The sequence below is a fragment of the Chenopodium album genome, chromosome 25 (genome assembly GCF_948465745.1).
Source record: "Chenopodium album chromosome 25, dcCheAlbu1.1, whole genome shotgun sequence".
Taxonomy (NCBI): Eukaryota; Viridiplantae; Streptophyta; class Magnoliopsida; order Caryophyllales; family Amaranthaceae; genus Chenopodium; species Chenopodium album.
Genome location: NC_137858.1, coordinates 15,570,091 through 15,585,592, shown reverse-complemented (window position 1 = coordinate 15,585,592; position 15,502 = coordinate 15,570,091). Strand labels below are relative to the sequence as shown.

The 15,502-nt window shown below is 35.0% G+C and overlaps 1 protein-coding gene across 1 annotated transcript; it reads left to right on the top strand.

Annotated features, from left to right (window-relative positions):
- The first annotated feature begins 4,324 nt into the window (after positions 1–4,324).
- LOC145615222 (uncharacterized) lies at positions 4,325–14,105 on the top strand. The gene is made up of 10 exons (XM_081670289.1): positions 4,325–4,524; positions 4,612–4,916; positions 7,107–7,245; positions 8,296–8,417; positions 8,512–8,715; positions 9,339–9,398; positions 10,717–10,855; positions 11,312–11,430; positions 11,599–11,820; positions 13,423–14,105. The coding sequence occupies exons 1-10, from the start codon at positions 4,356–4,358 to the stop codon at positions 13,615–13,617; spliced, it is 1,674 nt and encodes a 557-aa protein (XP_081526415.1). The 5' UTR covers positions 4,325–4,355; the 3' UTR covers positions 13,618–14,105.
- The last annotated feature ends 1,397 nt before the right edge of the window (positions 14,106–15,502 follow it).

The window sequence follows — 15,502 nt, the reverse complement described above, 5'->3', positions numbered from 1 at the left end:
GACATTGAGATGATAGTCAGTGAATGAAGACCCAAATCATCCCACAACTAAGAAGCAACTGGAAAAGCGAACAAACCTCTCCCCTCAAATTTATTTTCTCCCTGCAAACTCCAAATGCAGGGAATACTTAGCTTTCTGCTTGCATAAATACCGCTAGCCTATGGAAAATAGCACAAACACAAAGGACATAGCCCAAACTATCAAAGAGGGAAGCCACTCATGCAACATGACAACCCCCCCCCCCCATAACACAATCCCACCCCGAACAAGCAACTAAAGGGCCACTTACCAAACTAGCAAGGGATTGCTTAACCTTACAACCCCTAAAACCAACCAACAAGGCGCCGAGAACAACGACCACACTTCATAACCCTCCATAACTAAAACTACTATATTTAAATCAAACAACCAAACCAACAACTTATACGGAAACATAATTAAAACTAAGTCAAATAAACCAAAACAACAACTAAAGAAATTAAAACAAACACACAAAGAAGCAAAAGAACACAGGAAAAGACAACAAGAACTAGTAAGGCCTCACCGGCAACAACTAAACCCAACACCACGAACAATCGTCAACGGTAACGGAAAAGAACCCCTCACTGAACCTAACCTTAGATACGCGAGGAAACCCTAGCCTTAACTTCACCTTTACCGTTGGGAAATTAGATTAATCCTTTTGACGACGGCGTTAAGGATAGCCTCTGGTTCTTGAGTTAATGAAACTAGCCGCAAAACACCTGACGATATACCAAAACCAACAAACTACCGACGAGGGCAAGTCCCCTGTATTCCTTGCCGACAAACCATAAAACAAAATAGCAAAAAAGGGAAACTAAAGAGATAAAACAGGAAGAGAAAAAAAGAAAAGTTAATTAACTAGACTCGCTGGCGATGGCTAAGAGATTAGCATCGATCGCCGGCGAGTAGGAGAGGAGAAAGGGGAAGCGATGGTAGCGGTGGGGGATAAGAATAGGGGTTTCCAATTTCCTAGAGAGAGAAAGTCTCGGTCTTAGCAATTGGTTGTTGACTGCAAGTAGATCCCCTATGTTTATTGAAGAGAAAAAAGGAAAATGAATCCCTCTATTTCCTTCCCCCAATCCTTTACCTTATGTTTCTCCTCCCTTTCTCTTTCTTCTTATCCTTTCACTTCATTCTATCCAAACAAAATGTAAAAGACTACTTTTTTTTAAAATGCAAAGTACTTTTTTGTATACACTGTCCTCCTAACTACTAACAAGCAAAAGTCTAGGGGAATGTGTAAACTACACAATCACACAGAGTCCCACTAGTCGCATAGTCCCTATATGCAAAAATGCATATAGGAGGGCAAAAGTGGAAAAGCGCTGAGGTTTGACATCCAGAATGGTACTTTTTATGGTTACAGTTAGGGCTGTACACCGGTCCAAAACCGGACCGGACCTGACCCGGACCTTAATGGACCGGGACCGGAATCATTGAATTTTGAAGACCGGAGACCGGACCTGAATTAACAGGTCCGGTTTCGGGTCAGACCTGAACAATCAGGTCCGGTCCGGGTTTGGACCTGAACAGACCCGATTCTTGATTTGTGTTTTTTTTCCCTAATAAAAAATCTGCTGGACCTATTATAAAATTAAATACAAAAAAAAGAAAAAGTGATTTCAAAAATAAAATAAAAAAAATTAAAAAAAAAAAAAAAAAGCACCAGCAATCAACATTAAATTTTGAAAGGAAAAAGTAGTAATATTACTCCAGATCAAGGCATAGGAAATTGATACTTCGTAGCCCCTCACAATCTCTTTAACTTGATAAACCATTTAACAATCAAAGGTGGGCTATCAATATATTAAATAGATCTAAATTTCTCGCACAATTTCATACTCCTTGGCGTGAAACTAGCAGCGGGTATCTGCGAGGACGATGGTTGCTTGTGAATTCATCATACACGCTTGAAGGTGGTTGCTAGCAGGGGTAGGCGGCGGCGATCGTGACCTCTTGGTACTTGATTAGGGTGGTTGCTCGTGAGAATACGAGGGTGGTGTGGTAGATTGGGTGTTGGTGTGGTGGTCTGGTGTGCAGATCTGCTGCGTGAGGGGGTGGGTGTTGGTGTGGTGTCGGCTGAGAGAGAGAGTGAGTGAGTGAGGAGTGAGTTAGGGTTAGTGGGTTACAACTTACAAGAATGAAACTGACTTGTTTTCAAATTTTGGATTTTTTTTTTTTTTAATAAAAAAACGCATTTTTACCGGGTTTCAGGTCCAGACCTGAAAACCCCGGGTTTGGACCTGATCCGGACCGGGACCGGAAACCTTGATTTTCAAGGACCGGGACCGGACCTGAATCTACAGGTCCGGGTCAGGTCCGGTCCTGTTTATGTACACCCCTAGTTACAGTGGTACATTTTTTGTACTATTATGCATGTATATTGTACCATTAGATCTTAGTACTACTATTATATCTCACAATGGTATAATATTTTGATGTACCATTTACATACTTATTTGTACTATTAGCATAATATTTATACCACTACAACTTTTAATGGTACTATTTACCTATCAAATGGTAGTTTATACTCCAACTACAACTTCAACTTTATTACTATATTGCCATTCTATATGCAATGTTTGCATATAGGAGCTATGCGCCAGACCTTCTCCAATCACACATACACTAATACACGTGCATTGACAAGGGTTTTAGTAAGCTATATAAGCTAATAATTGGGCTTGTGGTGATGACTTGGTCATTGGTGAAAGCTTACACCAATGCTTTGGTGAAAGCTTACACCAATGCTTTGGTGAAATAATCATTTCGCGATCCTCTTACGTATTTAACTTCCAACACAAACCCCATACCTTATTAATTCCTCAATCAATTATTTGACATATTTTTAATACAAATATTTATACAGCTATAAAAAAATTAAAATTGTTAACATAATTTTGATAATTTTCTACATCATTCTATATCTAACATATCTTTCGTAATCTTTTATTTTGATCAAATTTTGTCAACAATATTCTTAGATTTTATTTTGTTTATAAAGTACTAATTACAATGCTAGTTTAATAATATTTAATTAAATTTACCATGCATGGCGGCATGACTAGGGATGACAACGGGTCGGATCTGGATCGGATTCGATTGGATCTAGATCCAGATCCGTTTTTGTACCCTGGATCCAGATCTGCCGAGTATGAAAATAGAAGATCCATATCCATATACATATTCATTGGATTCTACGGATCTGGGTCCAAAACGGATCTTATACTTTTCACCAACTTTAAATAACAAACCAAGTGATTATAATGATATAACTAACTAAGTTAAAGTAGTGACAAACTGCAAGTTATAGTAACAATTACACTTATAAGATTCATAAAAGAATGACAAAACAAAATAAAAAAATATAAAAACAAACAAAAACAAAACAACATACGAAGAACAGTGAGCACTAAAGAAGCTCCATTGTTCGGATAATCTAATATATATATTTAAAGGGGAGTTTTTTCCCGAGATTTTAGAAAACCACGTAGAATCTAAATTTCTTAGCGCGCCACGTAAGATTATAAAGTTTAGTTGTAGCCAATTAAATAAGAGATTATTAATTTCTTTTAGAATTTATTAATTCAAATTCCACATAACCAAAATTGACGAATGATATTTTTAAGTTTAAATTAATTAAATATAAATTACTATCTTTTGATGTTAGGAATTTTATCTAAATATGCAACGAAATTTAGCACATAAATACAAAAAAATATATATATTAAAAAATTCAACAAATCGTGCATTGCACGGGTTTCATCTAGTATACTACTGTATTGGAATTAGTATGAACATTAGTAATGAATTAAAAGTCTAAATATAACATGTTGTAGGGTAGGGCTGTAGTTTTAAAAAAAAAATTATAAAAAAAAACAGGTAAATGGATCTGGATACGGATATTTTGGTTAGACCCATATTTAGATCCTCTTTATAGCAGAGGATCCGAATCCGACCCGGATATGTTGGGTCTAAATTTCAAAGATCCATATCCGTGAAAACAGATGTGGATCCACAGATCCGAGTCGGATACAGATTTATTGTCATCCCTAGGCATGACGTGGGAACTAACTTAGTTTCCCAACCTATACCTCATAACACAAATTGATGGTTCATGTAAAATTGTTTTTCGCTACATCAATGTAATTTTGAACTGAATAGACCCAACCCTAAATCCCTAAGAAACCCAATCAAACTCTATCCGATTATCCAAATCGACACCTCTACTCATACCGTTATACTCACTTCAACCTAACATGAGTAACATCACAAATTGATGGTACATGTACAATTGTTTCCCGCTACACCAAAGAAAACAAGAAAAAATGGCACATCTTCCCTCATCCCTTCGTTCTCTACTCAACATCATCCATCGTACTTGGCTTCTTCCCAAACCCTCTTCTTCACTTCCTCTTCTCTGCAGACCCATCTGCTCAAAACCCTCCTTAAACCCTACTCAAGCTCTCAATTCTCAATCTTTCCCCTCTTCAAATGGTACCCCTTTGATTTGAATCTCCTTTTTTGATTGATTTTTACTCCATTTGTTTTGATTTTGAGCTCAATTTCTTGTAATTTTTGCAGGGAATTTGCTGATTTTGAAGCATGATGAACGGATATCTGGGTCTTTTGAGAAAACCCATGTGGCAGTTTCGAGTACAATTGCTGCCATTGTTACTTCCATGGGTGGTCCTCCTGCTGCTGTGGGTATTGTTAGGTTATCGGGGCCGTCTTCGGTGGAGATTGTTCGAAAGGTGTTTCGGCGAATGAAGGAGAGAAAGAAGAAGGAGAGGGAGAAGGAAGAAAAGGGTAGTTGTTTGTGGCAGCCTAAAAGCCATGTTGTTGAATATGGTGTGGTTTTGGATCATCTTGGCAATGTTATTGATGAGGTAATTAAGTGGTTTTATTTTTTATTAAGCTTTTTAGGGTCTGTTCATATTTACTGAACTGATTGGAGCTGAACTGAACTGAACTGATTGGAGCTGAACTGAACTGAACTGAACTGATTGGAACTGAACTGAACTGAACTGATTGGAGCTGAACTGAACTGAAATTAAGTAAATGTAAACAGGCCCTTAATCAATAATGTGGGGATGTATTGCAAAAGTAATTTTAAGAAAAACTATGTAAAAGTTGTGAAATTTACTACTTTTTGTTTGTTTTTAGTGTAATGGATTAGCATAGTTATTGAAATTTAGGAGTTGGGTTTTTATTTAACATACAATGCTACTAATTAGAATATTTCAACTTTTGTAGGCTTACTTGTTAGCAAACATATGCTGCTTAATTTCTAATTCAATTTGATGGAATAGGATTTAGTTACTCCATTTCATTTGAGGAAAAGTATTGATATTTAAGTGAAGAAGGGTATGCCATGATTTGTATCGAGAAGTGGAAACAGATGTCAGGATTCATGGAGTATTACCTCTTAGTAGATTTTTCAAGTATGTTGGGTTGAATTTATAGAGAAACAGAGATATTGACGAATTGACCAAAATATAATTTACAAGACTATGGCTAGTCTCAATGTCCGACATGGAGACCTAGTCAAGTCTAGTTTCGATGGCTGAAATGGAGACCATGTGTTGTTGTGCGACCACAGTATGTCTAAGGGAAAATTTACAAGACCACTATTAGACAAGCATTATTATATGAGTCATAACGTTGGACAAGTAAGAAAGATCGTGTTAAGAAGATGGTTGTAGGTTGTGTTGTGGGAAATGTCTTAAAAAAATGTTACTGTGAATCTGTGATGGATGTGTTTTGAAACACTTTGAGGGATAGAATTTAGTCTACTGAATTTGTAGGAAAGTTGGAGTTGCTAGATAATGTGATAGGACATGAAAAAACTCACTTAAGTAGAGAACTGTGACATTATGGAATTTATAAATTGTGGGATGCCAAAGATAACTTGGATGGAGGGATTTAATTAAAAAAAAGGGGGGGGGGGGGGTTTGCTAAAGCTTGTAGCACTAGATTGAAGTAATGGAGGAAGGAGATCTTAGTGGATGACGAGAGATGGTTTATTATTTCATGCAACCGACCCTATGTGTTTAGAATTAAGGATTTGATGTTGCTGTAGAAGTATCGGAAGTTGGCAATTTAGCTTTAGATAGAGCGCACAAAGCTGCTAGTTAGGAGATTTCAGCTTTCGTAGACGGTAGACTTACCAATGTTGGCATATAGGTGACGATTGATTCCCAATATGATTTAATGGAAAATTTTTATTGGCATAAGCTTAAGCTTTGACTTTCTTATATCATTTTTGAATTTTGAGGATTCCTTGTTGTCTATGAGTTTCTTGCTCTAAACCTCCTCTATTAGCGCTTTTAATTTTTTTGTAATCACTTTTGGTTAGAATGTTTGATGTGAATTATTTTGTGTAAATATGTTTAAATGCAAGTCAAATTAGTTATGTATTCAAAGTACTCACTGAGACTTATATTCTCTCTATTCATATATAATATAATAGTCATGTATATTATTTCAGGAAGTCCGAAAATAGATGTCATCTTTCCTAGTATCTTAAAATTAGATGTGCCATAATTTATCTAAGAGGTAATGAGCGAATAAAGAGGGTTTTTTTATTTTTTTATTTTTTATATTTTTTATTTTTTATTTTATTTGATTTTATTTTTTGATTCAGATTGGATGGTTCCCGAGTTTTACATCCAAGTACTTTTTCCTTCTTTTGCCATTTCTTTTATTCTCAGTTTCTAATGTAGTAGAATTGTGCACAAAATTTTGTTGTGTTCCTAGCTACTCCCTTTGTTCTACTTTTAAAAAGTATCCATTTACTGTAAACACACAATTTTATCCAAGAGGAGAAAATATTGTAAACTCTGGTCCATATGCTTTCTTTACTACTGTATATCATATAGAGAAGAGAGATTGTGCCAATTAGGAGTAAAGTATTGTATATACTCTGCCAAAATAGGAATAAAGTAAAGTTCATAGTTCTCTGTGGAATGAAGGGAGTATTTTAAGCTTATATAACTTCATATCGAGTGCTTCAAGCATGCTCAGTTATCTGTTGTATGTAAACAGGCTATCTTAAGATAGGAATGGCTTTTTGCTAGGTTTTAGTGGTTCCTATGCTGGCTCCAAGATCTTACACTCGCGAGGATGTGATTGAGCTCCAGTGCCATGGTAGTGAAGTATGTCTTCGTCGTGTGCTGAGGGCTTGTTTAGATTCAGGTGCAAGACTTGCTGAACCAGGTGTGAACTTTGTCAGTATAAAAATTAATATTTGTTATTCTGCCACAATGTTTTTCTTTTCTTTGTTCCTTTCTGTAATCTAATTATCAATCATTTCATAAGTCAGTGATGAGCTGATGACAGTCATGACATGCTTGGAAAGCCAATAGTTAAACAGTTGAACATTATGGAGTAACAATCTGCAACCAAATTATGTTTTGCTCACATAACACAAGTTAGATATACTATAATCAAATGTCAGAAACATTGCTGAGTGGGGTTGTCTTGAGGGGGGAGCTTTTATGATTTTCATCTCCAGAGTCCCTAAGTGCTGAGTGGGGCTGTCTTTAGGGGAAGCTTTTATGATAATATCGAGTGACTTGATGAGATTAGATTATCTGCATAATCTGGGATGTTGTTTAGAGAAAAGAATTGCTTTACTTGTTCATTATCTCACTTGTTTATTTGTAAAGGTTAAGACGAGAGATACTTGATTTGCTTGACCTCTTTTGAGGGAGGTGTTTGAATCTAGGGAAACCAAAAAAAAAAAAAAAAAAAAAAAAAAAAACCAATATGCGGTTCTGTGTTGTTATCTCACAATACACGAATCTCTTATTAATGATAAAAGGTTATGGGGCTTTAAGTATCTTGTGTATCTGGATTCATGAATTTTAAGTCTACTACCCAAAATTCCACAAAAGCATTATTACTCTCCCTACCCCTTAATAAAAGCCCCATTTCTCCTGGATTTAGGAGAGGAATTGTAGCGGGGTATTGTTTATTAAACTTAAACAAAAATGAAGATGGTGGGAATAGTTTATTGTTTTAAGTAGAGGTGGGAGAAAATAAATTGGGGTTAAAGGAGCATTGTTGATTTTAAATGATGATGGATCCCACCCAAATGAAAAATGAGGATTCTATTTAAAATGCAAATTTTTGGAGAAATGGGTTTCTCTATTAGGGACTGAGGAAAAATAATGATTGCTCCTCTTTTAAATGAGCTCCATACAGTTTCAGGGACATCTGTTGTTAATATGCTGTCCATGAAAAAAATTTCGTTCTCTTTGTCAGGTGAGTTTACTCTTCGTGCTTTTCTAAATGGTCGCTTAGATCTCACCCAAGCAGAAAATGTGGGGAAGCTTATAACAGCAAATTCCGTGGGCGCTGCTGATGCAGCACTAGCTGGAATCCAGGTATGGTTTAAGTATTACGGAGTAGATTATACTTTTATTGTGAGTACTTTTACTTTTTGAATATTATAACAAACTATTGTAATGCTTTTGCCAGGGGGGTTTCTCACATCTTGTCAAATCGATCCGAAAACAATGCATAGAATTACTTTGTGAAATTGAGGCGCGTCTTGATTTTGAGGATGAAATGCCGCCTTTGGACGTGTTATCAACTAAAAGTAAAATACATGCTATGGTAGAGGATGTACAAAAGGCACTGGAAACTGCCAACTATGACAAGCTTCTACAATCAGGACTGCAGGTTAAAATTTGCTTTTCATCAAAAGTTAGGGACTGATTCAATTCTTCACAATCGTGTAAAATACTTCATGTCTTGATTTTTTTCTTCTTCTGTAAAGACTAGTAGTATATTTAGTGTCAAATCTTTTTGAAATTTTTATGATGAATGATCAGGGTGTTATCTTCACTGTAACCTATGAATCAAAATATTTGTCACTTAATTGCAACTTTGCAATATAGGAGTTTCTCTGTCAATAGTTTAGAAAAGCAAAACTCCACTTGCCAATAACTTGATATGGAGTAATTCCTTAAGCTTGGGTTTTTCTGTTAATGACTTTGTTTTCTAATGTTTATACTGGAAAAGTCTTAGTTTCTCTGCTGTATATTTTTATTGCCTCACCTTGCTTAGACCATCTATATTATTTATCTAATATTCTAATTTGAGTAGTTGATGGCCAATTACTTCACAAATATAAATCCTGTTTTGGCCAAATATATAAAAGGCATAGCTTTTCCTCAATATAGGTATTGAAAGTATGATTTAGTTCTGAACTTCTAATTATAGCTACAGGCTTACAACATTACTTTATCAACTTTTTCCCTTTGTTCTGCTGTTGATGTAATTATATTTGCAACTGTTTGCAGATTGCAATTGTCGGCCGGCCTAATGTTGGAAAGTCAAGCCTTCTGAATGCTTGGAGCAAGGTACACAAAACAGATTCTTTGCTCATTTAATGAAATATGTCTCCACATTCATGATAATTCTTGCTAGTTGCTACTGTATTTGGGGTTAACTAATAGACTTTATTTAATGTAGTAGCAATTTCATAATATATAATATGCTTGGATTTACCACTAGCCTCTAGGCACTATACACAAGGACCTATGTCATGTAGCTTTCCCAAAAGATACAATGGATAGTGTATGGATGGCATAATATTTCTTCACCCATAAATGACATGAACAAGATTAGTTTAAATTTAATGAGCTTTTTGATTGCTTGTTTTGATCTACAAGCTGTTTCTCCAATATGTATATCATGTTTCAAATTTTTATGTGCATTATGTTTGAATTTTCAAATTTGATGTTCAAAATTGCTATTAAAAAGCTCTATATGAGTTTCAAAAGATCATTAAAGAACATTTAATTGCATTAATAAGCATATCTATGTTCTGAATCAAACTCATTGAGTAAAATTTAAAATATTTTCTTGATTGATTTGTGTTTTACATATACAAACCTTAACAACTTGCACTTGTCTGAGCTTTAGCTGTTCCACAAATCCAGCCACAGAGGGAATATTACTTGTCATCTTGAATCAATAATGAAATTTTGAAGAAAGCTATGTTATCATGCTTTATTATTGTAAGATGTTAGGGGTCTCTACAAGGAGTGTGATGTTGGTGTCGTTGATTGTTATGGCTCATGAGATGTGTGCATTTGTACTCCCTCCGTGTTTTTTTAAGTGATACACTTTCCATTTCCGGCCGTGTTTTTTTAAGTGATACACTTCCTTTTTTGGCAAAAAATTACATTAAAATATTATATCTCTCTCCTCTCATGGTCCCCACCCAAACCCACTGCTACTTTTTTATTATATCTTTCCTCTCACATTCATTACTTTTCAATAAACTATTAACCCCACTATCTTTCTTTAACAATTTTTTAATACTCCACTACCCCACTTACCTCTTATTTTATTAATTCAATTAAATTGCCTAAAACTATGTGCCGGTCAAGTGTATCACTTAAAAAAGCACGGAGGGAGTAGTTTTTATGTTGGATGAGGTGGCAATTTTGTAACTCAAATTTTAGCTGAGCGATATGTAACCAGGCATGAATACTTTGTCCTTTAGTGGGGTTATTTATTTATTTATTTATTTATTTGTTGGGGGGAGGGGGGATTTTGAGTACCAGTGCATGAGAGTTCTTTGATTCATTTCCTCTTGTGATGTGGTTAATCTGGTATGTTTCTTGCTAAACTGATTGCAATTACATGGCTTAATTCCTTGTTAGCATGCAGAGTGAGAGAGCTATAGTCACTGAAATTGCTGGGACAACTCGGGATGTTGTTGAAGCCAGTATTACAGTTCAAGGAATCCCTGTTACCCTGCTTGATACTGCCGGAATTCGGGAAACTGAAGATATTGTGGAAAAAATTGGTAAGTGCATCTATTCTATTATATGACAATAAAGCCATAGCTTAACAGTGTGTGGATGGATATTATGAAAGTTCTTATATTGATTTATGTTGATGGTAGTCAAATTGAAGTTTATTTGCACATTTTTTATCCATTGTCGCATAGAGCAAAAAAAATGTGTAGGAATACATGTTACAAGAATAAGAAGACTGCAGTGCTGGTAACAGCTTTGGCACTGCAGTCTGCAGATTGTAGGCCTTATTTCCTTGTTCATTTTATGGAATGAGGACGTAATTTTTGCAGAATGCTGAGTGCTTGAGCTGGTACTATGTAGAACAGCCATTATTTTTTTTATTCATTGTCACATTTATAATACTATGTAGATCAGCCATTGATAAGTGTCCTAAATTATAGAGTAAGGATTATGCCGTCTAAATGGTTGAAATTATTAACTTGTTTTGACATTTTTGGTTGCAGGGGTAGAAAGATCTGAAGTTGCTGCCTTGGGTGCTGATGTCATTATTATGACAATTAGTGCTGCTGATGGTTGGACAATGGATGATAACAATCTTCTGCGTAGAATTCAATCTGCTAAGGTCTCTCTCTAAACTATTTAATACACCAATGTGGTAAATCACGAAAGTCTCCCAGCTTATTTTGCAAACTGTAGCTAACCATGATGTTCTGTTATTTTCTGCACTTGTTACTAATTCATACTTGGTTGTGAGGTGATGTTGCTTTTCCTTTTTTGTGCAAATACACAGGATATGAGATCTTTTACACCAATAATCCTTGTCATCAACAAGATAGATTGTCTTCCAGCTGCATGTGCTGAAAGCTTCAGTGTCGATGATGATCTTTTTGCTAGGTGTATATCTACATGTGCTGTCACTGGTGAAGGACTGGAAGATCTGGAGAGGGCAGTATCAGAGGTTGTGGGTCTCAACAGCATTACTGCTGGGGGGCGAAAATGGACTATAAACCAGGTTAGCTACCTTCAACTGTAGTTCATCATATTATGTTAACTCTGCATTGTTCTTTACCTTTGGTTTACCACCTCCTTCCTAGCTCATAGAAGGTAGCCAAGATGGAAGGGGGAACAAGGAAAATATGCAAATAATGCTGTATGTTGTTAGTGTGTAATTTCAACATCTTCAAAGTAAGGATTCGTTCAGAAAGGTTCCATCCCCTATACTCGCACTCATCGCCATCTCATTATGCTTGAACCCATAAGGCTGATGAGGAATATATTTTTAAAAAATGTTTTACTTCCACTCCTTTGGCTTTGGTTCTCTTTTTCACTCCCTTTCGTATTTACTACAAGACATCATCTGTAAAAGCTTGAAATATGTCAATGAATGTACCACCTCTCTCGGCCCAAAAAGTCCCATATGAAAGTCTCCTTTGGCTTTGATTCTCTTTTTCACTACCTTTCGTATTTACTACAAGACAGCATCTGCAAAAGCTTGAAATATGTCCTGAACGAATGTACCATCTCTCTCAGCCCAAATGACCCATATGAAATCAAGGATTAGCAATTTGCTATAGATTGGGAATACTGGAACTTAGATCTGATGTAAATATACACTTTAAAAATTGTGTTACTGACAGCAACTACACAACATACACAGAAAACTATTGTATCTCACTGCCCAGCAATAGTGCTACATCCCTCAACCATGACTGTTGATAAATGCTATTATGAAGTAGATAATAGTGCTGGTGGTTTGCTAGCCCTTTGGTCATTCTTTCAACATTTAATAGAGTTAACTGCCTTGGCTCCATTGATGTTCTGCATCAATGAAACCAGTATGTAGAAGTAGAACTTTCCTCCATCAAGTCTACTTTGGCTCTCAAATCCTTAAAGCCTTTCTCTGACCAATTTTCTGTCTTGTAATAATAATGATGGCCAGAAAAGTTCTCGTGACTATTGAAACTTAAGGCTATATTTTTGGGAAAAACAATTGAACAAGTGATATCTAATTCTTTAGTTTGATAATTCTAAGCTAGTTAATGTTCAAAGCCCTTCACTAAATTTGAAATCCAAACTCAGGAAACCTATTTTATTATATCCTATGCATTCTAGTCTTCTTTCCTATGCACCTTGCAAATTCAAATCCAGTGGCCTTACCAAATCTCGAAAATGAAGATACTTATTTGCCTGGAATGACCTAGCACAATATTGGCATTAACTATTTGCATGGACTCAATCTAGGCATGGAAATATGGGCTGTTTGTACTTACAGATCTTTTGAAATTGTGCCTGACAGACCTTTTGGACCAATTTATTTATTAGCAATTTAATTTAACTGACAATATGGTGTCCCACCTGTCTCCCAGTTAGATAGCTTAATGGACCGGTCAGGTTTTTTTCCTGTCTGCCCGGCTCCACTGGTTACCACAAGCTCAATCTTTGTATCTGTCATGCTTGTTATACACCTGTGTTTCTGGCGTAATATTGCTGTGTTGGCTGCTATTATATGTTTCTTTCAACATTGCTATGTTAGCTGCTTTTGTTTTATATTTACATGTTAATTCTATTGGCATTTGGTTTGGTGATCGTACTGAGAATGTTTCTTTGTCAACAGAGACATTGTGAGCAGTTGGTACGTACCAAAGAGGCTTTATTGAGGTTAAAAACATCAATGGAAGAAGAACTCCCATTGGATTTCTGGACAATTGATTTGAGAGAAACAGCATTGGCTCTAGGTCAGATTAGTGGGGATGACATCTCTGAAGAAGTTTTATCAAGTATCTTCAGTAAGTTTTGCATCGGTAAATAAATAGCTTCTTCCATGTTTGTGCCCTTAAGTTCTCCTTAGCCACCCTAGGTAGTAAGCCCTGTTAAGAGACGCTACCAGCTACCGCAGTAGGGTATGGTATATTGGTGGTAATGTGCTAAGTTAAAGATTAGAAAAGGTGTTCCGACAAAGAGAGGGCTGAAAGAGGATAGAGTTTCTTTTACCCCTCAATTTTTTCCTTTGTTTGGTGGGGAAGAGGGGTGGTTGTGGTCTACGATTTCGGCTGAGAGCTTACATCATTTAGACTTTCTTTCTGCAGTGTACATGTCAATACCAAAGACCTTATTCTCTCTCAGTATTGCTCTAGTTTGCTGCAGTCTTAGTAATCATATTATCCCTTGTACTTTTTGAGCAAGAAATACAGCATCTTGACATTTAGGTTTGCTAATCCATAAACCTTAATTACATGTTCTGAAATAATTACTTGAATACATTCACAGTTTATAATTAGAATTTATATTTTGCCTTCATTGGATTATACAAATATGTTAAACTAGTTTTTACAACGATACATATTTATTCAAGTTCGAACAAGTTTTAATTACTTATAATGAAACATTAACAAACATATAAAGAACTTAAACAAGTTGTTTACGAACATAAGTGAGTCGAACATGAATTAGTTCGAGCTTGACTCATGCATTTAAAAAGATTGGGATTATTTTCAAGCTTGTTTATAAATTTAACAAATGGGTTATAACTGAGTTTGTTCACAAGTAGTTCGTTAACATAATATCTCAATGGATACTACTTGTTCAGATAATTTTAGTGCTAGGATTTTTAAGTAAAAAAAACCATAAACTTGAATTTGTTACAATGCGACAATTAATTTTGGTCCAAAGGAGTAAGTAGTATTTACAAAATATTCAAATATTATTGATATACTCATCCAATATCAGCTGGATATCATACACGCACCATTTCCTTGACTTCCAGATCATAAGATGAAATTGCTCCTTACCAATTTTGGCTTTAGATGTCCTATCTGTTTGAAAAAGTTTGGAGGTTGTATTATTGCATAATTCAATTGTGCCATAAAGTCTTCCACCATTCTTTTTTCTAGACTTTTTTGTGCAGAATAGTTTATGACTGAGAAGATCTAAATTTTGTATTCAGAATTGTACTAGTTTGATGTATTGCCGATATTTAGGAATCTATTTTTGAATAAACAATTAAATAATAATCTCTCTCAATTTCAGAATAATCGCAACACTTTGACTATTCATATACTTATATTGACTATGTTTTTACCAATGTATAAAAGTTAACCAATGTATAAAAGTTAAATGTTGTCAGGTATAATGTTATTGGTTTAATCTTTATGTGTATTTTCATTATATCAACTTTTTCTACTTATCACTAATATACAATTGCAAATAATAATGGTAAAAGTTGTGCATTGACATGTGTGTCAGTCAAACTATTGTGATAATTCTGAAACGAAAATAGTGTAGTTTATACGAAATGATAAAAAAAATTAATACGTAAAATTTAGCATCACCCGTTCAAACGTTTTTACTCGATAACTTTTTACCGTTAAAAATAGTACTTGTATCAGTTAGGGTTTCTCAAGTGAAGAGATTTTAGATTTAAAACCATGTCATTATGTCATATTGATCACAAAAACTTTTGTATACATCCGGTTTACACTAATATTAGTGTACATCGAGCAGTATAAGGGTAACTTTTAGCTAATTTTAGGGTAACTTTTTGCCTGTTTTTGGGTAACTTTAAACATAATACAATTTTTATATAAATAGACAAAAAGAAAAGTTTTATAAAGGTAATTTAATTACATTCAATCACTAATAATTGATTTTTAGTCATTTAAAATGTGATTCTTTTCTAATAAAGTGTAGATAATTTT